At 47.6% G+C, this 27,270-nt stretch overlaps 1 protein-coding gene across 9 annotated transcripts; it reads right to left on the reverse strand.

Annotated features, from left to right (window-relative positions):
- Positions 1-86: 86 nt before the first annotated feature.
- On the reverse strand, positions 87-27,166 carry SLC25A25 (solute carrier family 25 member 25). Of its 9 annotated transcripts, none has more exons than XM_026795591.2 (12): positions 26,801-27,166; positions 25,194-25,316; positions 7,596-7,722; positions 7,421-7,508; positions 6,946-6,981; positions 6,534-6,645; positions 5,661-5,819; positions 4,768-4,920; positions 4,567-4,674; positions 4,168-4,335; positions 3,531-3,681; positions 87-2,592 (listed from the first exon to the last, which is right to left on the reverse strand). In XM_026795591.2, exons 1-12 carry the CDS (start codon positions 27,083-27,085, stop codon positions 2,408-2,410), a joined length of 1,695 nt encoding a protein of 564 aa, XP_026651392.2. In that variant the 5' UTR covers positions 27,086-27,166; the 3' UTR covers positions 87-2,407. The 9 variants fall into 9 exon arrangements, with proteins under 9 accessions (XP_026651392.2, XP_026651391.2, XP_026651393.2 ...); XM_026795590.2 differs by having other exon boundaries at positions 25,194-25,319; XM_026795592.2 differs by lacking the exon at positions 6,946-6,981 and having other exon boundaries at positions 25,194-25,319.
- Between the last annotated feature and the right edge of the window lie 104 nt (positions 27,167-27,270).

A 27,270-nucleotide genomic window follows, 5' to 3' on the forward strand; every position in this document is an offset into this window, starting at 1 on the left:
GTGTGTCCTTGGTGAGAATTACCCCAGGAAGAGTCTGGCCCCAAACAGCACCAATAAATCACAGAGAAAGAGATGGAGACATGGTATCTCTTTATCAGACCTTTATTAGCAGACTGTTCCCTACATGAAGAATCCGAGTTAGATTTGCATTATAACAATTTGTGGTTACAGCTACAAAGATGGTTGTCATTTTGCATTGATTTTTGCATTCTGATATTCATATTCTCATTAGGCCACACTGGTAGGAAGGAGCCACTGCAGAATTTAGGTCTCAGGAAGAGGGGGGTGAAAAAAAAATCATATCACTAATCCATTGTTGGTTAGATTTCCACGTGGCTACAGCACTGAAAGTGAAGGCAGAGTCTCACTGGGAGACTCTCCATGAACCACCAAAATCTGTCAGAAACAAAGCAGCTGTTTGAGTGCTAGCAAATCCTTCTCCAATTTCTCACACACATCTCCACAGTGTCCTCCTGCACGTGATGAGCACTGGCTCAGAGCAGGGGCTGCTGATTCAGCCTTGAAGCACAACTGCAGCAGCTCGTGTCCAAGTGCAAGTTTCCTTCCATCCCTCTGGAAATGTGTATTGTCTTTAGTCCCTGAGATTTCTCTCTTCCCCCCTTACCTCAAAACTCCCCCAAGCTCTCTTAATTAACTGTTGTGACATCCAACATCCACAGACCCTCCACTTCCCCCTTCAGCCATCCCCCCCAAGCCCATCTGTGTGCACAGAGGCCATTCCAAGCTAAGGCAAGCCTCCCAGTGCACCCTCTCCCCAAGCTTCTGCTTCCTCATCTGCTCCCTTCTCTCCTATGGCTTCTTGCTACACAATTTCTCTGGGCTGAGGTCCTCCAGCAACAAACCCAGACGTGGGAAAGGCAGTTCCAGCCCCAGAGGGAAAGTACACGAGTGACTTTAGCATCCCTCCCCACGACTCAGCTGTGTGATGCAAAAGAACTAATAGAGAACTTTTTAAAACAGGAGAAATACAAGCACAGTAACAATATTTAAACAAACCTATAAAAATAGTCTGAAATAACTCTGTTCAAATAAATACAAAATAAATATGCTTTAAGCAGTAAAACAGTGGAATGCAACGCTGGTCCATTTTACCCAAAATGAAAAGTTGGGTGAGGATCTCCCAGGCCTCAGCAGCTGGATCCTATTAACTAAAGCAGCCCATAATGCTATCAGAGAAATTTTAAAGCCATCTCTTTCCCTTAGCCTTATGAAAAGCACCCTTTGAAAGGCAAGCAAGCATGTCCTCAGGACTGAAATCTCCCCTCTCCCAGTGACAGCCCCTCTCCCTGACACCCCTTCCCACAGCAGACATTCCTGACTTGGGGCCTGCACGGCACCAATGGAAACCTGAACGTGGATCTACCAAGAGGTCTAAAGAGATAAGATAGCAGCATAGGCACGGGGTTTGGAAAAGGTTCACGAGCTCTCCTTGGCACCAGGCAGGCTGGGATGGTCCATGCAGTGCTGTGCAGGGGCTCTCCTGTCGTGCTGGGAGCACAGCTGCACAGAGCTGTGCTTGCTTTGTCTTTGTTCACCAAAGCCATGCATCACAGTGCCGGGCAGCCCAGGGCTCTCCTCCTGCCCCTTTCCAAGCCCCTGCAGAGAATAAGACAAGCCAACCCTGGCATGCAAAGGATACAGGCATGCAGGCTCTAGTCTGCTGCTTCTCTTAGTAAGTGCATCTTGTTAGTGGGTTTATGAGACACACTTAAACCTAGAAAAAATAAATAATCCTAATTCTTCATCAGGCTGGCTTAAGTAACCTTCAGCCTGGCTGGATAAACCACTGCCCACCAGCCCTCCAAACCAGTATAGATCAAAGTTACATTTCATGTCAATTCTTGGAAGCAGAACATGAATGTCTCCCACCCAAAGGAATATTTGTAAACATAACAAGCCTGGTGTGGCAGCAGCTCCTACACAAGGTTTGTACAAATTTAAACAATGGGCAGGAAGTTAAACAACTGAATGGAAAAAGCAGCTCTCTGAATGGAAAAAGAAGCTCTTTCAGCAAGTCAGAAGGTGCTCATCTGTAGACAAACAGCTCTGTACAGGCAACACGCTGAGAGCAGACCTGTAACCCAAATCTTTGCTACTCTGTCATACTGCTGGGGACTGACCTCAGCAACTCCCAGGAGTTCAGCTCCTGGTCTCCCAAAAGGCCCAACCAAAAGGACCCCGTGATTGTTTATGTGGAGCTCTGAGTAGCAAGATGGCAAAGGACACCAGATCCTCCCCTCCCCCTTCCTTACTGACTCACAATCTGAGATTTCACAGCTTTGCTTAGTCAGCTTAGTGTCAACACATTCACAGAATGAGAGATGGCTTATATGTCTTGGGATTGCATCCCAAGATTTCAGAGTTCCAAGTCCTCAGCATCTCCTGGTCACCGTGAGTCCACGCCCAGAGTCATCTTCAAGTTCTCATAGACCACGTAGCTGATGCTCACAGCTGGGATCACCTTCATGAAGTTGGGTGCCAGGCCCCGGTAAAGCCCAAACGCTCCCTCTGTCTTCAGGATGTGTTTGAACAGTCCCCTCATGGTCACTTCAGGAGCACCTTCCACTGAAGCTGCAACAGGGAAAGCCACAATAAGTAATGCAGCCTATGTGGTGAAAACACTTTTGTTTCCAAGAGCAGTACTGATCCATGTGCTTTCAGATGTTCCCAGAGCAAAGGTGCTTGGTGGGGGACAGCATTAATTTCTCAGCTGCCCATTCTGTGCTGCACACTGCAAGTATTTTCTCAAACTGTTCTGCAGATGCCCTTAGCCCAGAACTGCTGATCTGAGCAAAACAGAACCTCTGTCCTGGAGGTCCTTGAGCTCACAGGTCAGAAGGGCAGCACAAAGTCCAGTGTGCCCTTGCAGCATCACAAACAGCCCTTGGCCCAGCTGCAGGGGCCAGCACAGGCTGCTGTTGCAATGCTGACGCTAAGGAACTTTTAGCCTTGCTCAAAAACATAGGCAGGAGTTTGTAGCCATATTTTCTGAAAAATCCCTTTGCTAGGATTTTTGTCCTGAGAAGCTGAGAGGCCTCAGGAGCAAAATCTTAACAATGATTATCTGCTGCTGTGGAATGCAACAGGTGCATCTGTGATTGGTCTCATGTGGTTGTTTCTAATTAATGACCAATCACAGTCCAGCTGTCTCAGACTCTCAGACACAAGCTTTTGTTATTCATTCCATTCTTGTTCTATTCCCTGCTAGCCTTCTGATGACATCTATGAAATCTAATCTAATGAAATCTTCTATTCTTTTAGGATAGTTTTAAAATAATAATATATTAATATATATTATATAATATATAATTTTATATTAAATATAGAATAATGTATAATAAAAATAATAACAATAATATATTAAGATAGTATCATTTTAAAATATATATTTTATAAAATAATAAACCAGCCTTCTGAAACATGGAATCAACATTCTCATCTCTTCCCTGGGGGTCCTGGGACCCCTGCAAACACCACCACAGGAGCTCCCCCTGTTCCAGAACTCTCACCTTGGGCCTGCATGCGTGTCCTCACAAGGGCCAGAGGGTAACTGGCCAGCTGCCCACAGGTGCTGGAGATGGTGCCACAGGCCAGCAGGACAAAGACCCCGGGGTCAGCGCTGTTGACGGCGTAGCGTTGCAACCAGGTATTTTTTAGTGTCTGGAAGGAACAAGGCCAAGGTCAGCAGGGAAGAGGCAAGTAAAGGAGTATCACACTTCATGAAAGATCTAGAGTAAAGGCCCAGAAAGTTCCAGGCAAGTTCAGCCAAAAGCACAGGGCTTCTCAAATCTTTTTGAGCTGCTGTTGCTGTAGTGCCTGGGGGAAATCCCTCCTTTAATTTTCTGCTGCAATTTTCTCATGAAGAAAAGGAACAAGGGACCATGAATGATGCTGACAATGGTTTATTAACTAAAATAATCATATTGGATTATCTTTTAAACCATTTTGGGGTAAAAAAATACATTTGTGCCCACATAAGTTGTTCAAGTAAGCTTTGATAAATTACTTGAACTCCTGTCGTGACTGATAGGTCTGACAGTGATAAGGCCACACAAGCAGCACAGCCCTACAATAGGCTAACAATAACATAAAACATAATATAGTAATTGTTAGGCTTAACCTAGCAATAGGTTAAAGGCTTCATACCTCATAGACTGCCAGGTCAATTCCAGCATATGGAATGATTCCCAGCATGTTGGGGATATAGCCTTTGTAGAAGGCAGCCATTCCTTCCTTTGCAAGGATGTTTTTGGCACAATCCAGCATGCCTGAATATTGTCCTGTCTTCCTCAGAGCCATCCGTGTTTTCAGAACCTAGAGGACAAGAATAAATAGCATGAAGGCCTACAGGAGAATCAGCAGGAGAACAATGTACAAAGTCATTCCTAGGAGCAGAACTGTCAGGACCACAGCAAGTCCTGCAAGCAGTACTGCTTGGTACCACTCTGAGAGCTCATTAATTAATTATCACAGTGATGGTGTGATAATTTTCCCACATTTTCCCACCCACAAGCCTCCTGGGCTGGACTCAGCCTCCTGCCTCACCTCCATGGGGTAGATGCTGCTCTGTGCAATGGCCCCAGCCAGAGAACCAGCCAGGAGCCGCTCGTGGATCCTCAGCATTTCCTGGTCGGTGCCAATGAACCTCTTGATCTGCACAAACCACAACAGACAGACAGTGAGACAGACTGATCTCAGCCATCGCTTTCTTTCCAGCTTGTTCTGCACTCACAGCTGTGCCCTCACCTGCTCATAGGCCATGAACTTGATGGCTGACTCGGGGGCAATCTTCAGCACGTTGATGCCGTTGCCTCTCCACAGGGAGCGGGGGCCGCCCTCACGGATCATCTGCGTGAAGCCGCCGACGATGCACATGTTGTTACTGCGCGAGGCGTGCACCTGCGACAGGGACAAGCCACAACTGCATCACTCCCAGCCCCGTTACGACAGTGCAACGTTTTTCTGTAATCCAGGGACAAAAGGGCGCTTTTTTGTTTACCCAGAGAGCTGCCAAGGCTTTAATCCCTTCCAGATAACTTTGACAATGGGAAAGCAAGCTTCTTTTCTTTTTTGCCAAGTCTAGCGTTAACTAATCAATCTAATCAATATCTCCCTCTGGAATGGGAGGAAAGGTTAAATAGGCAACTGTCTTGGCTTTTTCCCATACCTAGCAGAGGATCAACTACCCATCAACTTCTCAGCTGGTTCTAGAGCTGCGACAAAGCAGGCTAAAATCAAAATTTTTCAACTCCTTCCTAATGCTGAAAATACTGAATACAAGCTCTGCCAACTGACCACCACATCACTTCAACTCTCATGGCTTCAGGGTCTCTCAAAGGAACACAGGATTTTAACCAGTTTCACCAAAACCCAAATTTTCCATAAAACTGTCTAGTACACTACTGACAATTTTGATGTGTCTACCTCAAAAAAAATTCTCTGTACTTTTTCTAGAAAATGAATAATAACTTTTTTATGTGACTTTGATCACTCAAATAATTAAAAATGCTTTTAAAAATAGCAATAAAAGAACGACAAGATTAACGTTGGCCAGAGTGCTGTACTGTGTTGATGAACATTATAACCATAACTGTTAAAGGAATCTGCTATTTAAACAAACTGGAACTGCTCCCTCATACCTGCATGAGCACTTTCAAACGGTCCAAGGGAGCTGTGCAGGTTCTGGACACGGCACCTGCACCTCCACCTGCAACCAGATGTCTCCACCACATCCCTGTCTGCCTCTCTTCCACTGTGAACTCATCAGGGACAGTCAAATTCTCTCCCACATCGAAGATCTGCAAAAGGAGAAGGTATTGAGAAATGCTTCATCAGCCAGTGATCTTGCTGAAGTTTTACTGCCCTTTCCTAGCAGCAGGTGCTCAAGTACAGGATCTGCTTATTCCAAGCCAGCAGCTTTATCTACAGCCACCAACTGCTGTGCCTGGCCACAGGAGCTGCCATGCTAGGACATGTCACAGGGGAAACCGAGTTCTGATTTCAGGATTTCTCTCCAAGATCCTGGCAACTGCTGAACATTTGTCTACATCAAAATACTGCAGGTATTTAGGAACAAACTGACCCACTGCAGGCAGCTGCATGGCAGAAAAGCTGGACCTCTGCAGAACCTTCCAAGCTGGCAGCCTGTTAAATCTCATTACGTACTATTCACAAACAGATAACTCCAGGAAGGATGGCTGCCTCTGGAATCAGGTTCTAGTTTTAACAGGTCCTGAACCAGCTGGGGCTGGGCCCTGGCAGGAGCTCCTGGAGGTGCACACCAAGAGAACACCCTCAGCTCCCTGCAGTACTGCAGTCGTCATCACCTGTGCCAGCAGCTGTGACAGTGATATGTGGCAAGATTACAGCAGAGGACAGGAAGCAATTGAGCTTCAAGGGCTACAGGGAAGCTGTGAACCATGAAGAGAAAGATAAGAACTGCTGATAGCAGCTCCAGGGGGCCAGGACTTGGACCAAGAAGCTGGGCAAAGACTGAGACCTGTTTTTCTTACCGTGGAGTGCTTCCAGTACAGGATGATTTCAGGAATGTTCTCCACGGGGTGCAGCAGGTGATAGTCTCTCCACTCATTCCAATCAATTGTCATTGTCCCATTTTTATCCATGCTAAAAAGATTGATCATCAGGTGAGTACAGACTCCCACTGGGTGACAAATTCCTCCTCCCCTTCCCTTTGATTATGCAAGCCTACACCAAATAGAGCTTTGCAAAGCAACCACTAAAAGACTTCTAAAGAGACACAAGACAAAGCTAGGAAACCTTCTGTTCACCAAACAAGGCTGAGGTAGAAGTGGGCTCTCTCTTTCCTCCCCTCTCTCTCCCTTCTAACCAGCCCACAACAATATTTGTGACCCCTCCTACCAAATTCAGGGACATAACTGACACTGAAGGGAAAATAATACTTACTAGGTGACAGGACCCCAGAAGTGTCCCGTCCTTATTCTGACACACAGGCAAACAGACAGAGGGAAGGTAGCAGAGGAAAAAAAGAGGAAAAAAACAGCACAAATAAGTGGTTGTTAACATGTTAGTGCCACATGCAAAAAGCACTTAGCATTTCCAAAGAGCAACTGCACAGTCCCTCTCCACAGCAGCAAGCTCAGGGCAGCAGGACAGTCAGACAGGGATGCAAATCAGCTTAGGTGCAAGCAATTCCCCTCAACAGGTCAGGGACAGGCTCTGACACTAAGTCTCAATAAAGCATTATGATTTTATAATTGTATGCCAATTCACAGGAAAAATCAAAATAGAATGTAACAGGAAAAAAGGGAGGAACCAAAGTCTCTGGAAAGTGCATACAGGGGAAAAAGGGAGTTTCCATGTCCCTATATTTCTTTCTAGTTCCCTTGACATAAAACAGAAAAAACAGAGGAATCTTCACCTCTTCAGTATTTTCTCAGCCTGCTGTTCAGAGATCTTGACCCCCAGGTCCCGCAGGGACTGGACAATCTCCTGGGCATCGATGCGGCCTGGGAAGATAATCCAGTGAGCTCAAGGATACACATCACAGGCTGACACATGCACCAGTCCACCCTGAGCATCAGAAAGGTGCTTACCATCATTCTTTTTATCCAGACTCTTGAAAACCAGTCTCAGCTTCTTTTCATGGTCCTGGAGATAGTGAACAAATTCCTCAAAATCCAGCTGTCCATCCAGGTCTTTGTCTCCAGCCTTCACAATTTTCTGTTCAGAAAACAACCAAGAATTGTCAGTTCCTTTGTTCACTCAGACAGATCTATCTCTCCTTCTACCATCTTTAAAACGTTTCCCACACAACTTTGACTTTTTCTCCAAAAAGTAGCTGACAGAACTGTAATTCTTCTAAGAGAGTTGAGCAATGCCACAGCATAGAAAAGTCACCTGATTCCAACTGTTTCCCAAAGTCCATTACACAGATGAAATGCCTCATGTTTTTATGAGGGATATTATGCTAGTGTCAGGTGTCTAATCTCAGGACTGTACCTTGATTAACATTTTGCAAAGTCCTTGTGGAGGCTGAGGTTCTAGAACTAAGTATGAGTCAACAGATCTGCATAAAAAGTGAATCACAAAACTTGAATTTATAAAAATAAACTGAACAGGAGAAGGATTTCCATGCCTACTACAATCCTTAGAGAAGTAAGCTCCCTCTGGCAGTAACTAACTCCAGCCAGCACAATCCTGTCCAGCTCTAGTGAACACAGCCAAAGATAAAAACCCTTGTGAACTGGTTTAGGCACCCTGAAGCTACGTGCTTTCATTACACAAGTTTCCATGAGATGCATATAGAGCAAGAATAGGTTCTTAGTAGGACAAAGCTAAAATCAAGATCAAACTGTGCCAGACATCTAGGACAAGGTAAATGACTAATTAACTAACTGCAACTCAGTGAGGCAAGAGCCCATGGACTGTCCTCTCTAAGGGCACATGGCTGCATGCTGACAGGTGAGGTGATCTCCAGACTTCAAGAATGTGGCTCAGGGAGTTCCTATTCCCCTTCTGATTCAGTCACTTGCCTTTGACAGCCTTTAAGTCTTTTCCAACATCAGTGAGCAACACTCAATTAGGTGTGATTCAGTCTAGTGTATCACGCAAAGTTTTGTTTTAATTCTTGTAACATTTATGTTAATAGCAGATGGGTTGTTAAGGAAGCTCTGAGCTGAGATGAAATGGGTTAACCCTCTGTTCACCAGTATCTTGTTCAATATTTAGCATTCAAAGTATTAGGCAAGCCTAAACTCACTGTGATATGTGCTCAGTCTATGACCACTGGTCCCCTTCATAAGCCATAAGTCTTTGTTTCAATGTCATTTTAAATTACTCCAGTACTAAATAATTCGTTATTGAAACGCTCTCCCTCACCCAGGGAGGTCTCTTTAGCCCTAATGCTATGAGGATTATTCCTAATCACTTTATGCACCTTAAATAAGAAAGTGCTGTCCCAGCTGCCCTGACCTCCAAGGCATGCCCAGTATTCCTACCCTGCCATTTATCATATGACTGTTGTGAAGTTCAGATACGACCTCACATTCAACTGGTGGGCTAAATATAGACCAACACCCCTCTGCTGTCAGCACATGGCTTGAACAGCTGAATCAGGGCTTCCCTCTCACTGGCAACCCCCAACCAATTGACAGGCATTCATAATTCGGAGGCACTGTAACAGAGATGTGACTCTGCAACTGCTCCCTCCCTCTCAGCTGCAGAAATGCAGCCTGAGAGATCAGAGACCGCAGGCAATCAAAGCTTTGCCCTTCCTCCCCCACAGCCAGAGCACAGAAACGCTGCCTGCCCGACAGTAACCCTCAGCACACGTGTGAGGGGTGAGAAAGCCAAGCTCCCAGCATCTCCTCCGGAGGTGTGAACAAGTATCTGCCTGCACCTCTTCACTTTCAACGTGAAATCTGGCCATTAACAGCTATTTTGGCTGCAGAAGTTCCTGTGGTCACCATACACCTTCCAGCCTGCTGTCCGTGTCCTTTCAGAGGTGTAAAAAACCTCCCCTGCTTGGCTGATTAATAGTCAGCTCTCTAGGCTCTTGACAGCCTGATCACAAAAGAAAAAAAAAAATGTAGCAGCAAGATGAAAGCAAGAGCTGTGACACATCAGGATGGGAAACTCCACCGAATTGGTGCATGTCCCTTCCACAGCAAAGCAAAAGGGTCTTGCATAACCTTCCCCAGCTCAGCCCACCCACCCTGGCTGAGTCACTCACTGAGCTGCTCTCCTCCTCCCAGCACAAACCTGCTCACCTTCCCCAGCTTCAGCTGACTCCACATTCCAGCCCTGCTGTCAGGAGGAGGCATGTGGAAGGATGTAAGGAGGAGGAAGAGGATGTGAAATGCTGTATCTGAACAGACCCATAGAAGCAGAAGACTCCATAGTTTGGAAAACCCCTTTTTTCTATTTAACTCACATCAGCTGTTTTAAACAGTCTTATAGGCAGTGAGACCTCATCCAATTCAAAACAAAAGAACCAAAAAGAAAACAAAAGAATCTCTCCACGCTGGTTCAGCAATCCCTGCCAAGGGGCACAAGAAGCATTTCCATGCCTCACTCAGTTATTACAACAGAGCCATCACTATCTTCTCCCCCTCTCAAGCAAGCCCCTAAATGTATTAAACACCACCTCCTTCCCTTCTATTCCTCTCTTAAGGCCATACCTGCTTCCACTGGCGGTAGGTGGAGAATTCCTGGGAAGGAATGAGGAGGCTGAGTCGGAAGATGGATTTGAGTTCGGCCGGCAGCCCCTTCGACTCAAAGTACTCAAACTCCGTCTGCCTCTCCCCGAACGCCGGCACGTACAGACAGAGGCAGAGCATCTTCCGAGCCCAGCACTCGCCGCCCTGCTCACTGCGACCGGCGAGGAAGGGACGTCAAAGTGAGCGATTCCCCGGAGCTAATTTCAGCAGCGAGTGGAAAGGAAATGCCAGCGAGTCTCATGACACACGCCTATGAGCGAGCCCGGCTCCGGCGGGATTGGCTGTACAAGCCCGGCCCTTCTGCTTAAAAGGGAACCGGGGCCGCCGGTCCCGCCCAGCCGGTGCCGGGACACACGTGAGCGCTGCATTGCCCAACACGCGGCTCCCACCGCAGCCCTGCGCTCAACTCTCACTGCGGGCCTCAACCCACGGCCCCCTGGCCAAGGGCCAGCACACTCCTGCTGTGCCTTACAGCTGTTCAGTCCTTTCCTGATCCTGTTCTCACCTCTGTGGGGATTTGTACAGGTAGGAGTGGGCACCAGCCTTGATCACAACAGTTCCCATCAGGAGGCCGATCACTGCCTTCCCAAAAATTATTTTTAAAAAGTGCAGTAGGAACAGGATGCCAGCCACTTACTGTTTTAGCATAGCCAGCTTAAGCAAAAGTTTTCCACTTTTACGAGGTTATTTTATTATGCCAGAGTTGACTGGCTTTGTTTGCAATTTCTCCTGAAACCACTTGTGCCAGCCAAGAGCAAACAACCCCTGCACACAAAGATCTCTCCCCTCTGTAGCACTCCAACAAAGCCTGTGGAGGTTTGTCATTGAGCCAAATACAGAGAAAATCACCCAAATCAAGGGCAGGCTTCAAAACAGCCCCAGCTGCTCCTAAGCCTCCTAGCTAAGCATCCACACAGCAGTTACACCAGCTTAATTTTTTTCATCCTCTTCTGATTCCAATTAAACATTGCAATCATTTGTGTGCTACAAGTGTCCAGGGCAGAACAATTTTCCAGTTTGTACCCTTGACAGTTTAAACTGCTTTGTAAGCAGCTCCTGAGCTCTCATTAGGAGCAAGCCAGGCTGGAGGGAGTGTGGCACAAGCACCATTTAGTGCAGGTATAATTACAGCTTCCTGAGCATTTGGTGGAGTTTGAGGTACAGATAACACCCAGCTCTCCAGAGAGAGTACCAATGTGCAGGAAGTAATGCTGTTCAGGACAGAATCACTGACTGCTGACATCACTTTTAAATAAAGTTCTAGTCTTAGTTCTAATCAGAGAGAAGCTATCACGCAGGGAAGATGCAAAAAGCCACAGCCCATAACCCAAACACTGAAATCCTATCTGCAGCAGAAGTAACAAAGTGTGTTTGCTGAACTGGTTCAAGCCAGCCAGGATAACAGCCATACCCAGTGCTGCGGACACAGCAACATTTTTGAGTGTTGGTTGTGTTTGAGCAGCCTGCCTGCCCGAGCAAAGTCCAAGCAGCACTTCCCTCCTCAGGCCCTCATGCCCAGGGTGCCTGCACGTCTTTGCCGTGGTGTTTTGTTCTCTGCAGCAAAGCCAAGGTCTGTAATGAGCTGTTCAGAGAGCTGCATGTCAATCACACCAACGGGGAATATTTAATCTCTGGCTTCATTTCAAGGATTTTTTTTTTAAAAAGCTTAATGGATCACAACCCACAGCAACTCAGTACCCTTGGGATTCGTGACCTACAATGGTGTCCTCTGCCCTTCCTGGGGCACCTCACCTACCATGGCACCACGGCCAGGTTACCTAACTAGGCTTAACCTTCTCCCTGCTGACGTCTCTCTGCATGAAAACAGGATCTTCTCAGGGACTCCAGATCCTCTTAAAGATCAGCTGCTGCAGCAGCTCACTGCATGCATGCCCACAGCACAGCCCAGCCTTCCCACCAAGGCCAGTCCCACTGCAAGCAGCACCCTAACAACACCTACACCCCACTGTTCAACAGCAAACACCCCCAGAGAGGGGAGCAGAGTGGGTACCCCCAGCAACAGGCACTAAGTGAACAAATCTAACTCAGATTTGCTTCACAAAGCCTTAAGATCCTCCGTAGTCCTTCCCACGAGTTGCCAAGCATCACTATTATAGCTGCTTGGCAGCTCAGTTGCTATGCCAACATGATGCAGATTTTCCTAAGAAACTCCGTTTGGACTTGGCAGCTAGAGACAAAAGGCAAAATCGGCACATTTTAGGAAAAAAAGCCCTTCTACCTACGTCAGAGGAAAGGAGAAAGCTAATGAAGTTAAAGCTGATTTTAAGCAGGGTATTAATTACAGAACAGTGAGCTAAGAAGGAGAGACAGATTACAAATGAAGTTTATACCAGCAATTCAGGTTATAATGACAAAGGGAACTTAAGTATTAAGAAGTTTTTGTATTTCAGCTTTAAAAATCCTGGTAAAGCTGGAAATACTCAGGAGCCAGGCAGCTCTCCAAAGCTGCAGGGATCAGTGCTGCTGGGACACTGGCGTGGGGTCACTGGCCACATCTCAGCACACACAGAGCCAGTCCCACTGCCCCAGCACCTGCAGGCAGCAGCACACACAGCCCAGGGCTCCAGGCACCAGCTATGGACAGTACATCCCTCATTAGCACTGGCTATTCCTGACCAAAGCAAGGACAGGGCACAGAGCTCAAATGAAGTCACTCCTCCCTGATATTTCCATCCACCCATCCCGACACTGAACCCACACATTTCTGGGCCATGTGGAGCCAGCCAGGCTAATACCCTCTGCAGTTTCCTTGATGACAAGAAAAGTGAGCCATGAAGGAAGGCAAACACAGCTCTTTGTCCCTTTAGCAAACTCATTTTCATTTTATTTATAGGATTTGGTTCTTTTAAATGCTGCATGAGTTACCATACCCTGCCATCCCTGCTAACCTTTCCAAGTCATTTGTACACTTCTGGGCATCTGCTTCATCACTGGTTTACTACATCACCTCCAGAATGTACCTCCCAAGGGATGGAAAGATGCAGCCATACAAGGAGCAGGAAAGTATGCTGTTTAATTTTGAATTTACTTTGCTAAAAAAAAAGGCTCTAAAAATACCAAGTACCAGCAAGCGTCACAGTCACGTAACATCCTCCTTCAGAGGCAAAACAGCTCTCTGGGCTCCAACCCCATTGCTAGAAGGTTTCACTGGGTTCTGCTGACTTGGTCCTTTTCAATTTCTGGAAACTAGCTTATAATTAATTGGACAGTACAGAAAGTCCTCACAAAGCACAGAGAGTGTACAGTGTATGAAGGAGGGGAGTTAATGATTTAAGAGACCCCAGCAGAGTAAAGAGCTGCAACCAGCCCAGCTTTGCCAGGGGAGGGATAAGAGAGCAGGCACAGCAGAGAGCACTTTGTGATATTTGACATAAAGGTGACCAGGGAAGGTGACCTGTTCCACCAACAACACATGGATCCAAAGTTACAAGTCCAGATGGTGACATCAGGGGCAGATCATGCCTGTTTCCTGTGTACACAGATCCAGGGCCAGCATAACACATTTGCAATCAGTGTTTTCTCCCCATATTTGCAATAACAGCCTCATGTTGGAACAGCTTGGAACAGGTAAACATCTGAGGAGGAACACAGCAATAACAAGACTGAAGAACCAAGGCAGGAAGCCCCTCCAGTGAAGTTTATGGATACACATCAATTCCTTACAGAAACCCCAGTACCAGGTGTGGCATTTTGTGTGGTTTTAGAAGAGAAGTAGTAACAGGTGTTTTTACAAAATGAAGTGGCCTATCAATCAAGAGACTGCTCCCAAGGTTACAGCCAGCCAGTGGCAGAGAACAAAAGCCCCCATTTTCTATTAGCACTAAATAACACTCTTTGCTCACTGTGGTTTATTATCTATCCCTAAGGCTGTATGAGACTTTTCCCAACACTTCTCCTTCAGCCAGGTAATTGGAACACTGATATCTGATCAAGCACAAACAAGTCATTGCATCTTAACAAGTTACTTACTGTCCATCAGCTGAGCCATGGGCTGGATGAAGCATAAGCCAGCCTGAATTGCAAGGTGAAACATATCTGCATAATCCTCAACAGAAGAGCTTTACACTGCATTTCACTTTACAATCAGGGCAAGCTAAAATTACACAGTCACAACCTCCTGGCAGATGGACAGTTACTTCTTAAGATGCAATAACTCCATTTTACCACATTCTTATCCTCTAGGTATTTCTCCATCAGCCAATCCTACGGTTCCTATGCAGCAGAACTTCCCAGGGTCACACAGGAAAGAGGAGATTGGTATCAGCTTTCAGAGAAAGCTTTATTTCCAGGTGTGAGCAGATGGACTCTCCCTGACAGAGAGACCATTGTTCTCTGGAAGACACCAGAGATTTTCAGCCCGGTAATTCCAAGGTTTTCGTCACCACTTCCTTCAGTTCTGAGCCTCTGTCCTTCTTCAACCTCTGTGCACCAAAGTCCTCCTGAAAACACGCATGCTCCTTTTTTGGAAGGGGATGCACAGTGCTAACTGCTAAGGATAGAGATGAAGGCAAAAGTCCCTGCAGATTTTTCAGCCTGATTCAAGCAGGGAGTGGCTTCTGCTCCCCAGAATGTGAAATGCCGCCCTGCTTGTTTCCATTCAAAACAGCAGCAGAACAGATATTAATCCTCTCTACAATTTAAACCTGTTCATCCCTCAATTTAAAGAGAAAGCTCACAGCAACAGCCATGCCCAATTCCCTGTGAAATAAACTGGATCCTGAAAGTCACACACCCCTATCCTTGCTGCAGCCCTTCAGTATCATCCCCACCCTTCAGAGGCCTTATCCCCAACTCCTTTACCCCTAATCCCAGCTCACACCCTTGGTTTTAAACCACATGTAGTCAGAGCTGACTGCACCATCCTCAGGGGACACAGACAGCACTCCCTCCATTAAATAAGCCAGAACTGCAGTCGGCCAGCACTGTGCTGGGAGCTCCAGCACTGAACTAAGCAGCTTTTGTTCACCTCCCCCCAAACAAAGCCTCACCATTTATTCTCTGCCAACTGAGCGCCCCCACCACCTCCCCACTCTCCCATCCCCTGGGAACTTCCCATCCTCACGCAGATTTCAGTCTCTCCCTTATGCCACCCGCTCCCCAGGGACAGTCTTTACTCTCTTCCGGGCTCTGCCATTCAAATAATTCAGCCAGTTATTCATTTGCTCAAAATATGCAAGTTTTACCAAAGGCTTGCCAAATTACCAGAGACTGCTCCAGAACATTTTAGGATGCATTTGATTCTTTGCCGGTCTGGGGTGCAGGGGTGGGACTCGCCACTAACCTGCAATATCATTCCCTGTCCTCTCAGTCATGCTTTTTACAAGTTGCCCAGGAATCCTGGAGGCCCCCATATTCCCCCTTGCCCCTAAACAGCGTTTTTCTCCCACACTTTGAACATCGTGTTTGGAGGGTTAGATCACCTCCTCTCTTCAGTCACTCCCCTGCCCCCCGCCCCCTTCCTTTCTAGCAAGCACACGCGTTAGACCCTGCTCCCTTTTCCTGTTCCTCTCCCCCCTCCCCAAATTCACACACACACAGCTTCTCACACACTCCACCTGCAACAGCCCTTCTCCCAGCAGACCACACACTCACTGTCATGTGCACCAACCCCTCCTCAGGCCCCTGCATATCCCATTACCTTTGGAAAATGCTCTGCGGGTCCAACCACCAGTAGGATAGTTGGTCTCCTTTCAGTGGGATCAGTCCCTCTGTCCTGTGGCTTCCCCAACACCTTTGGCCCTTTCTCCCCGGGGCCTGGAAGTGGGGTGGTGTTTCTGGCCTCATCCTCTTTTTCATCTGCAGGACCTTGGCATATGGCCCTGGGAAGGAAGCTAGACAGAAAATGCCACAGGGTCTGCAGCATTGCTGCTCCAGCGAGCATCCCAGGCAGGGAAACCCTGAGCGCTCAGGAGCTGCCCGCTGCCAAGGATGATGTGACTGCACTACCAAGCACCCCCGAGACGGGAACCGGCACGGCAGCCAGCGGGAGCTTCAACCCAGCGACTCCACCGGCTCCGATTCTTTACAGACCGCTCCTGCGGACGCTTCCTGCCTTTTGAAATTGCTGCTACTGCAGTCGTGCCTGGCCTGACAAGCAGCTCATTGTACCAGAGCCTCAGAAATCTGATGGCAACAGACAAAGCACAAGCCCCCTGGCACGGAGAAGCCGAGACTGCTCGCGCAGAGAAGCCGAGACGCCCGAGCTAACGATGAACCTCTCCGACAGGAGCCTCTCAGAGCTGCCAAGCGAGCTGCGCGTCCCGGCTCCCGGCGATGCTGAGCACCGGGGCTGCGTCCCCACTGCAGCAGTGCCCAGCCAATCCGCGCTCCCGACACTGCGCTGCTCCGGAGCGCGGCCGCGCGCGCAGCCGCCCGGGAGCGCGCCCCGGGCGCGGGAGGCCGCCCGCAGAGGAGCGCGCCCGGAGCCCCGGGCACCGGCACTGCCTGCTCCGGGCACCGGCACTGCCTGCTCCGGGAACCGGCACTGCCCCGGGCACCGGCACTGCCTGCTCCGGGAACCGGCACTGCCCCGGAGCGATGGGCAGCGGCCGAGGCGTGCGTGCGGCTCCCCGGCTGCGGCTCTTTGTTAGGGCGGCAGATGGTTGTGCAGAGAGAAGCCGGCTTTGCCCAGCCGTGGCCGCATTAACCTCTAAGCGCACTCTGTCTCTCTCTCTCTCTCCCCGGTCTATTATGGTCTCATCCGTGCCTACAATAGCTCTCGGTGCTGCATTGTGCTGCCAGCACAGCGCCCACGGCCATTCAGCAGTGTGAGAGAGAGCTGGGCTCAAAGCATCGCTGCTTGGCCGGCTGGCCGAGCTCTGCTGGAGGAACCTAGGCTAAGGTAGGATATTGATGTATGTAAGCACAGGGACACATGATATTGCTTGGATTTCTACAAGGAATGCCACAGCAGCATTTGTTCATTGATTAGTGAGCTGTATCGGCCTCCCACCAGAGCCCACCCTGCATTTTCCATTTTACAGTTCATCAACTTATTTCATATTCCCAGATTCTTTGTGTCCACAGAGGGCACTGCATGCCTCACTTCCAAAGTACTGCGACTCTTCCCTAAGTTTTGGCAGAAAAAATGAGTACAAACCCACAGCTTCCATCACTTGGGGCTACCCAACACAGCACAGCAAGAGCGACCAAGGACCTCAGTTTGCAGCTTTTAACTTTAGAGAGTGGCAGACTGCAGGGCACTTCCAGTATACAGATATTAGATGTGAAAATACAATCCAAAATCTAAAAGGTCTGAGAGCCTTAAGCAGCCAAACTGCACATAAATTTTGAGATAAGCATCACTTTTGGGAACTTGCTGTCATTGAATTCCCACAATGAACCTAAGTAATGGAAAAAGTGAGAGACAAGTACATAGAAGACGCCACATTAAAAAAATTCTTCTGCACATACACCAGAATTACTTAACAAGAAAAAAATGCTTTTTAATCACAAGGTCTATGTGCAGTATGCAACAAAGTTTTTTATCTTGAAATTTGACACATACCAACAAGTAAGCACACATAAAAATTAAAAATTATGGGGCAGTACCACTGGGGTGAGGGTGTGGGAAAGCCCAGTCCCTCTGTGAGGAATGGCACAGCCTGGTTCTAGTTGGGATGCACTCAGCAGCTCAGGCACAGGCAGAAAAGACTGAGGAATTCTTGTCATGCCTCCATTACCCTGAGCTGCTGTCAGTCATCCCAGCTACAAGCACAAAAGTTAAACTACTTTCTAACACATAGTGAATCAGATCCTTTAAGATGACATTTGGAAGTTTTTAAAGCTCTCAAGCCAAAGGAACAAAGCAGATTTTCTGAACTGGGCAGAGTTCTTCAAAATCAACTTCTATTAGCCTAAGGCTGTGGTTTCACAAGCAGCTGTGAACTAATCTCACACATCCACTTAAGCCCTGCTCTTACCTTGCCCCCATGCTCTTCTGAAACCTCATGAACCCAGCCAAAGCCCTGCAGAGCTTTCCTGCTGAGGTAACCAGCTCATGGATGGGGTCCAGAAAACATGGAAAGGGCATCTGAGCTGCCTGCAGCAACAGGCAGGCTGCCCTGCCACTCACACAGCTACAAGTCACCATACAGGAGGCAAAGCAGCCAAAGCAGAACTTGAGATCTGTCCTCTGTGCTCACTCAATACTCACAAGGCCCCATTTAACAGCTGATGTTACCTGACACTGTCACAATTGTTCTCCTGAATTAGTATTAATATTAGTGGTGTGTGCGCATCAGGGATCCCCCAATCTTCCTTTGTTCATGCAGAGATTTTATAAGAAAATAATAATTTCTGCAAGAAATTACATGCCTGGGGTGTAATTAAAGCAGAAACTTAGCAATGCTTCTTTGGCCTCTGTCCTCACTAAAGGAAAGCTCAGAGGAATTCTGCCACCACACTAATTCTGCCTTGAGAACAGACAGAAGTTTCTAATCATATTTAAGAAAAAAAAAATTAAAAAGCATTTATTTTACCAAGTGGGGAATTTTATTAGGCCAGAATTATAAACCTAGTAACAGCAAGATGATTATAGCTAGAAGCAAGACAACTGCACTCCTACAGGGAATTTGTAGGGAAATATTACTCTACCAATGCCACCATGAAGCCAATCATTGACACAAAAAAGATGAAATAAATCCTGTGAGTCCAGCATGAAAGGTGACACAAAGGAACAGGAGGAACAAGAATTCACTTTTTCTGGAAATCATGAATGAACACCTAGACCACAGTGAAGCAGCTTTCCCAACCTCAGCTCCATCAGGAGACAGCTATTCTGCAATTCCAGCTGCTGGCATGACCCAGACGTGGGGTTTAAGGCAGAAAAAGCAGGAGGGCTGATCTGAACGCTGGCTCCAGGCCAGCACAGCAGCCATGGGGACAGCAGGCGCCTGTGGCAGCTGCCCTCAGAGCCCTGCACACCAAAATGGGCAGGCATTAGATAGCCTGGGCAGAAGCTGACAATAAAGAGCTGTAATCTATCCAAATGGAGACAAAAGAAAGAAAAAAAGCAAGAGACTGACATGTTTGGCTCAATTATTTTCCTCAGTACTGCAAGCTGGCAGAGGGAGGTTCTGCATAAGCCATAAATTCAGGTATCCTGGTACCCTTTTCAGCCACATCATAATACCTGCTGAGTCTAAAACTCCACTTTTCTGACAGACACTTGCCTTTTCCAGGCTGGTACACCTGGCAGAAATTAACTTTTGCTTTAAGATGGTTTCTAGAAGACTTTTGAGTAAATGCACAGCGTTTTCCTGTGAACTTGTGAGCCTCATCACCCACAACTTGCTAACATGTAAAAACTGAGGGGGAGGGCAAAAAGAAAGGGGGGGCAGTGACCCCTCTCCTCCCCCAGCACAGGAAGAGCTGCTGGCATCTCTGGCTCCTTGAGTGACCCTGCAGGAATGAGCAGTGACTCATCTCCTTGGGAGCCTCCTGGAAGCACCCCAAGGAGCCCTGCTGCCCACATGGGTGTGCACCCAGCCCCCAGCTGGGATGGGCCACCACAGCTCTGCCAATCACCTCTCATCTTTTCAAATTTAACTTCTGAAAGAGGAAAACGTTAAGTATGTCACTACTTCACACTTTTTAAAGAGTTGAATTTAACCCTGCATGGTGCTCCTCACACCATGACATAAAATCTCAATGTCTTGGCCACTGCTGCTTAAATAATTAAACTGTCTGGTGACATTCAAGTACTTTCATATATATTAAGGTGACACAGCACAGCTCAGGGAACACTACACAGCAACCAGGTCTCCTTGTTACAGAAACCCTGGCACAAGGAATGAGCTACCCAGGCTGATCTATTCAGGCATCCAGAGCCAGTGCCAAATGCAAAAATACAGAGAGAGCTGGCCAGGGACAGGGAGCACAGAGCCACTGCCCAGGACTGAGAGTTCCACCAAGGTCATATCATGTTATATGAAGAGAGGGATTAACCAAGAGACTGAGCATCCTTAATACTCAGAAATTAGAGAATCAACTTCTTGCTGCACCAGACAGTTAAGAAGAAAGCAGGTGGTAAGGAAGGACAGCCCAGGCCCAGGCCTGCCCCCACACAGCTCTCCTCAGGCTAAACTATGTAGGTTCACATACCAAGCAGCTCTGCCTTTCCAGGCAACTCATGATCTAAAAATTTCAAATATTTCTCTTAGAGCAGAATTCTTCACTGCAGACCACTTTAGCTGCCAGAAACCTCCCTGCAGCTCATGACTTGGGAGTTGGAAAAACTCAGCCATCCCAGCTGCCTTCCCATGAGTTATCACAGCTATGTTTCTTCACCCAAGACAAAGGCTGGGCCATCATTAAACTGTGCTCATGTCCCACATTCACAGGGACAAATATAGCAGTAGGACATGAACAAGAACAAAGACTCATTTCCCATTTGCTACAAGTAGGGCTGTAGGAAAAAGCTCCCTCCCCCTTCTCCTCCTCCCAGCACTGTATCATGTTATACTGTGTGCAACCAAGGGCCCAGGGCTGCAGCATCACCATCTTGTAGGGCTCTCAAACAAAACACCAAGTCCTTATTGTGGCTTTGATGTCTTTTATTAATGCTCACTAACCATTTAAAGGTTCTGTTCAATATTCAGCTAGATTAAAAATAAAATTTAAAAGAAACAGTAAATATGCTGAAGTCTGGAGTTTTTTTACCTGCTGTTATCTCAGTAATCTGACACCTCCCTGAAATAAGGTTTTAGGAAGTTAATCTCTTTTCCAAATCAACCAGCAACTGCACAAGAGGAAATGGCCTCAAGCAACACCAGGGAGGTTCAGGTTGGCCATCAGGAAGCATTTTTTCACTGAAAGGATTGTAAGGCACTGGCACAAGCTGTCCAGGGAGGTCACCATCCCTGGAGGTGTTCTCAAAACAACTTAGTGCTACATTAGGTAATTCAGTGGTGCTGCATCAAATGTTGGACCCTATCCTGGAGGTCTTTTCCAACATCAACTATTCTAAAAATCTGTGCAGATGAGGACAAGGAGATGTGTCTACTACTTACCAAGGCATTGAGTGCTGGTCACAAAAAAATGCCCCACAGAACACACTGAAAGACCAAAGCCCTGCTGCATATTCTACACAGGCACAATCAGCTGCTTTGGGTGAGTTCTGTTGTTTCATTCCACTCAGGCTGAGGGGTTCCCACAGGCATTCACTCCCCTCCACAGTTCAGAACAGACCCCATCCTGCAGGAAGCAATTCTGTGGGGCCACATCAGTGACATTCAGGGTGCCCTTCTACTCACACAATGCTGACATTTAAATTTTATATGCTCTAGTCCAAGTTGCACCTACACCTCTCAAAGGTCAGCCAGCAGCCCTTGGTCATTAGCACTGTGCAAATAGGACAAAGGTCTCTGCTAAATAAACCAGAGAACCAGCAGGCTTCTCCAATTTTCTGCAAGATAGGACAAAAACAATCCTGGAAGAACAAACATCCCTCAAGAGTTATATGCATGGTCCTATATGTACGTACATAAAGCAACACTTGTCTAATCTGCCATTGTTTGTTTATGCAAGGAAAACATGCAGGAGCAAGTTTCTCCTGTGCAATATTTGCATTTAAAACCTGTCTCCCAGCCTCCCCTCAGAGCACTGAGTGGACACACTGCCCATTTCAGGCATTAATCACACAGGCAGGGCTGAGCAGGCAGCAGTGTGGGCAGAGCCTTTCCCCAGGACAAGCTGAGGCTCCTGCCCCCAGCTCCCCTCTCCTCCTGCTGGCCCTGCAGGGTCACAGCCCGTCTCCCTGGCATCCCCGTCCCAAAGCTCTCACTGCAGGGCTGCTGGCCAAGCCTATTAATAACCAACACTAGAAGTTTCCTTGTGCCAAAGCCAAGGCCTGTCTTCTCCAAGTCTTTTCTGCAGCTGTCAAGAACTCATGTGATGGATTTGAGTTCATTTGCGTCCTCAGCCTAAATCAGAGAAGGCAACAACCCCAAATTCATACCAACTAACCACTCACCACAGATTGGAAAGTTTTATCTACAATTAAATCACTGACCTACAGTTCTGCTCTTGCTCAAGTGCATGAGAACAGGGTCTCCATCAAACCACACATTTCATAATTACAAAGAGCAAGAACAGGCCTCCACTCCCTGCAGATAGGATCTATTTTGTTTATTATTTTAATAAACATTACTCATGAATGTGTGAATTTAATTAACATGTTATTGAAAATGGTTTCACCTTGTACTAAACTGGTTTGGGGTATTCACAAAAGGTAATCCTTTGGGATTAGTAAAGAGATGGGTGGATGAGAAGTTGTTGGCAGCAGAGGGAAGGCTATCAACTGAAATATCAAACTGTAACAGTATTTGTCTGATACAACCTTGTGTTGCTCAACCCTTCAAGGTGAATTACAAAAGCCCAGCTAAAAGCTCCACAAGCACCCCAGCAGGATTCAGGACACATAAACCAAAAGAATGTGATAATGCATAAATGTATGTGGGTTTGGAGATGTATTGTGAGATTTAAATGAGAGCTGGAGAGATATTCCAGTCCAAATCACAGAACAGTGTTAGAATTTTGCTCTTTTTATCATAAACTGACTTCTGTAACACAATCAAAACTCAGGTCCTCCAATTCCAGATGGCTGTGAATGGAAAACAGGTGAAAGTATCACACTGGAAAAAGTCCCTGCTCCTTCTGCCCCTTACCTGCTCAGAATTGCAGTACACTGTGCACAGTATAAAACAGAGTATTCCAAAGAGCTGAAGAACAAAAAAACAGTTACAGAAACAGAGCCTGGGAGGAAGAATTAAATGACGTCATGACAGAAGATAAAGCATTGATCAGAAACGAGATTAAATTTTTTTACGATTGCAACTGCTACAGTAGAAAGAGTTTCTCAATCCATCCATGGAGCCACTTGCCAAAGAGCAAACTGATTTATTGTCCCAGAACGGCATAGACACAGCTGGAAGAGTCCAGGGACACACTTAAAATGCAAAACTTTTCTGTTCAGCAGAAAAGCCTGATGCAAACAGAACACTGCAGGGTCCAGCTGCAGCAGCACAGCTTTGCTTCTTCAGGACATGGGAAAAGTAAAAAACAGACTTTGGGGGGAAGCTTGGACAGTCAGGATCTCAATATCCAAGTGGAGATATGAGGCTAAGGAAGAAGTGATGAAAGCAGATTTCAGCAGCCTGGGAGCTGATACAGCTTTCCATGGAGAAGCTGATTCCAAGGGAGCAATCACAGCTGAAAACATGAACTTAGGAGGGGAGAGTATCACAAGACCAAGGAGGACATCACTGTTAGGGTAGAGGCAAAGAGGACATCTGGGACTGAAAAGAGACAAGGGTTATGTTTTCTCTGTTTCTTAAAGTGAACTAGTCCAGCAGAAGATGCTGAGCACTACAGAAGAGGCAGCTGCAGACAAACTTCACCAGTTCAGTCAGTCTCTAGGCAGCTGGGATTAATTCCACCAGTTCAGACTGTCTGGAACTTCAGCAGCAGAGATGAAGTTTTGGAATGGCATTCCAGCCCTGCAGTTAATCAGGATCAGTAGGAAAACAGTTCTATTAGCAAACACACAAATATTACCATCACACATTCTTTCAGCAATAGGACATCTACAGATACAAAGTAGGAAACAATTCTCTTTCAGCATATTTCCATTGAGTGCATATTTCAAGCTCCATAGGTCTATATAAAGTCAGAAAGCAACAGTAACAGGACATTTACCATCCCAGAGGTAGATGAAATTTAGCAGTAAAAGACTATCCCTTCACACAGTAGAACAAAAAAGGCTTTTAAAAAATTCTTCACATGGTTATCATTTTACTGCCCAAACAGAGTGAACTGTGTGGATTGCTTCATGCTGACCAGTGCAAACAAGCATTTCGTTACAAGGCTCACTGGTTTGGCACACTGTTATTTGTCAATTGGTTTAAAGATAACAGCATGGCTTAAAACAAAAAAAAAAAAAAAAGAAAAGAAAAAGAAAACATCGTTTACATAAGCAAATTCCACCCCAAAGGACATCTGAGTGCAAGCCCTTCTCTCCCCCACCACAGAAGGCCACCTCTGAAAGAGAAAGCAGCAATTTTCCAGGAATGCCACAAAGGGCTTTATCTCAGCAAGAACTCTCAAGCATTGAAGGAGCCAAAATATTGCTCATTTTCTTTTCAAGTTCAGCCCAAAAGTTATGGTTACCACGAGGACTTTTAGCCCACTGAGGCAGGGAGATCAGCAGCTCACAGCTAAGATGGGAGATAACTTCACTTTACAAGCCCAATGTTTTCTCCATCTGCTCCCAAACATTAGAAGGCAACTCCCATATCAAATGTACTGCTGCATGGAAGGAAAAATAAAGTGCACCACAGGCACCAAGTAATTTACTAATCACAAGCAATCCATGTGATTTATGCCCAAATTGGTCTCCAAATACCGTGCTCGATAAATCAGAAGGGTTTTCTATCTTGACACTTGAGCACTTTCCCTGAGCATGACCTCACATTAGTTAGGCAGTGAGATACCATAATTAGCTAAGGATGGAGCAGAAAAAGGACTGACTTATTAATAGAACTGCCTTGCAAACAGGAAGTTTATCTGATTTCCCTAAAAACTGCTCAACACAGAAGTTTGCCAGCCAGCTGAGGGCTGTTCCCACATTTTTAACTGGAACTTGAGAGTTTTGAACTCTGCATCCTCACTCTCAATGGTTTCACTCTCAATGGTTTTTACCCTGCTAGAGGGGGTGCTCTACCACACTAACAATGCTTTGCAAACTCTAAAATGTTTTGAGTTGGGAAAGGAGCACCCAGTTCCAACCCCTTGCTACTAAATCAAGTTGCTCATTCCAGCTTGGCCTTGAACATTTCCAGGGATGGAGCAGCATCAGCTTCTCTGTGCACCCTGAGCCACATTTCACCCCCCTCACTCTATTGATGTGGAAAAAGAGTCAGAGGAAGGAAAAGGCAGAGGAACAATACTGACAGACAAGGGCTTCAGCAGAAAGACAGGATTGTTAAGCAGCATCCAGGCAGGGCTTCCCTCGGCAGCGAGCTCCGGTTCCCACAGAACGGTTCCTCCGTGCCGCTCCCGCCACGCAAAGAAACTCTGCTGGGAAGTAAAAATGCACTTTGTGTGAGGGTGCTTCCTCCTGGGCTGCAGAATGCTAGGCTGGAGTGAATTGCATGCAAACAGAGGAAAGCGTGCAGGTGTAAGCACAGAACGTTCTGGGTCATGGGGGACTTTTAGCAGAGGTCAAGGGTTGTCCCCACGGGTGGCAGCAGGTCAGTGTCACAGGGCATGCACAGTGACTTGTGGTACAAGCAGCTCGACATAGCCAAATGCACCCAGCAGAACTCAAGTTTTTTCTAGAAACAGCACAACTGAACTACTCACAAGGTCACACTGCCAAGGAATTCTCGTATTTTACAGCAGCTAGGAAGATGCCAACCAAAAAGAAATGTCAGAAGTGAAAATGCTGGAGAGTCAAAGTTAGAAAGGGACTAGAAACTCTGGAAAGGACTGTATAAGCACTCAAAGTGGGGCACCACTCCCAGAACAGGGAGAGAATAGGAGCTGTCACTTGAATTAAGTATCTTTTCAGTGACTCAGAAGTTATTCTTAACTCTTCTTCCTTCCTGTACAACTCAGGCACTCTGTAGTGGCACATCCCTGGCTGCACCCATGTGTTTATCTCCTATCTTCACATAATACCGAGTTTTTTTATGGCCCCGCACATAAAATACAAGTGACGGGGCAGGGGAAGACTGTGCAGCACTGAGAACAAGCCACGTGGACATGTAAATTACACTAGTCACAGTTAATAGAGCAGCATCATGTTGAACCTTGGAGCCCTCAGCGTACAGCATCACACAGAGCGGTGAGTACAAAAAGTTCCCTGGGCTGCATGTTTTATATGTGCAAACTGTACAGTACAGCAGCCTCCCTACAGTCTAAGATATTTCCAAACCCATCAAATAAACGAGTCTGGCATGAGCCATCCTGGGCGAACATGAGCAGCAACACGCTGCCAGACTAATACGAGGAACACAGTGATGGAATAAAACCTGCACAATTACTCTAACTGCAGGAATCACTCCCAAAGGACCATCCACTAGTGTAAGCCAGCATGCAAGTTGCCCTGCCCCAAGTTCTGCAGAAACACGATTTCCTTTATGGCTTTCCCTGCCCAAACACTTAAGTTTTAATCTTATTAACTATGGGCAGTTAATACGGTACATGCCTACAGGCAGCAAGCAAGCCGATTCCTCCGGGTCCAGCGTGGAAGCCAGCAGGGTGGCTTTGAGGCAAGGACCCTGGGGAGGGGATCGGAGCGGCCGTGTCGGATCCCAGCCCCGCTCTCGTTCGGGGAACGGGACGCTAAAGGACCCAGGTACTGTCATAGTGCTACCGCTGCCATAGCGGGACACTGCTGGAAAGTCTCCAGAGTCCACGTCCTGCTCCCGAGACAAACACAGAGAGGGCCCCGGAGCGGACACGGGACGCGGGGAGCGGCCGAACCCTCCCTGAGCCCCGGATCGCGGGCGCGCTCAGCCCCGCCGGGCCGGACCCCACCGCCCGCCGCCGCTCACCAGCAGATCCAGCTCGGAGCGGTGCAGCCCGAGGCGGCCCAGCCCCACGGCCAGGTCGTGGATGCAGAGCGCGCCGTCGCGGTTCACGTCGAGCTTCTGGAACAGGGTGCGGAGACGCCGGTCCTGCTCGGAGGCCTCGCACAGCGACCGCCCGCAGGACCCCGCGTTCCCCCCGCCGCCGCTGCTGCTGCCGCCGCTCTCCACCGCAGATCCGTGCGGGGACCCGCACGGGCAGAGAACGCCGCTCACCACAGGGGAGGCGAGAGAGCGCCGCGCCCCCGGCATGGCCGCGCCGGCACCGAGCACCCCAAGCACCCCTCACGCCCGCGGCACCGGCAAATGGCGCCGCTTCCGCCTTCGCGCCACGCGCCGTCGTCTCCACGTGACGGCACGCTCCGACCAATCAGAGCTGGCGACACGCCCTGGACACGCCCCCGGCGCCCACCCGGGGAGGCGGGTCGTGACGTCAC

The sequence above is a fragment of the Zonotrichia albicollis genome, chromosome 21 (assembly GCF_047830755.1).
Source record: "Zonotrichia albicollis isolate bZonAlb1 chromosome 21, bZonAlb1.hap1, whole genome shotgun sequence".
Classification (NCBI taxonomy): Eukaryota; Metazoa; Chordata; class Aves; order Passeriformes; family Passerellidae; genus Zonotrichia; species Zonotrichia albicollis.

Coding starts and splice junctions, on each gene's coding strand:
- SLC25A25 (XM_026795590.2), bottom strand. CDS start 27,085: ATGCCGGGGGCGCGGCGCTCTCTCGCCTCCCCTGTGGTGAGCGGCGTT. Junction 25,320..26,800: donor GCTCCGAGCTGGATCTGCTG/GTGAGCGGCGGC, acceptor TTTACTTCCCAG/CAGAGTTTCTTTGCGTGGCG. Junction 2,593..3,530: donor GACACGCATGCAGGCCCAAG/GTGAGAGTTCTG, acceptor TCCCTGTTGCAG/CTTCAGTGGAAGGTGCTCCT.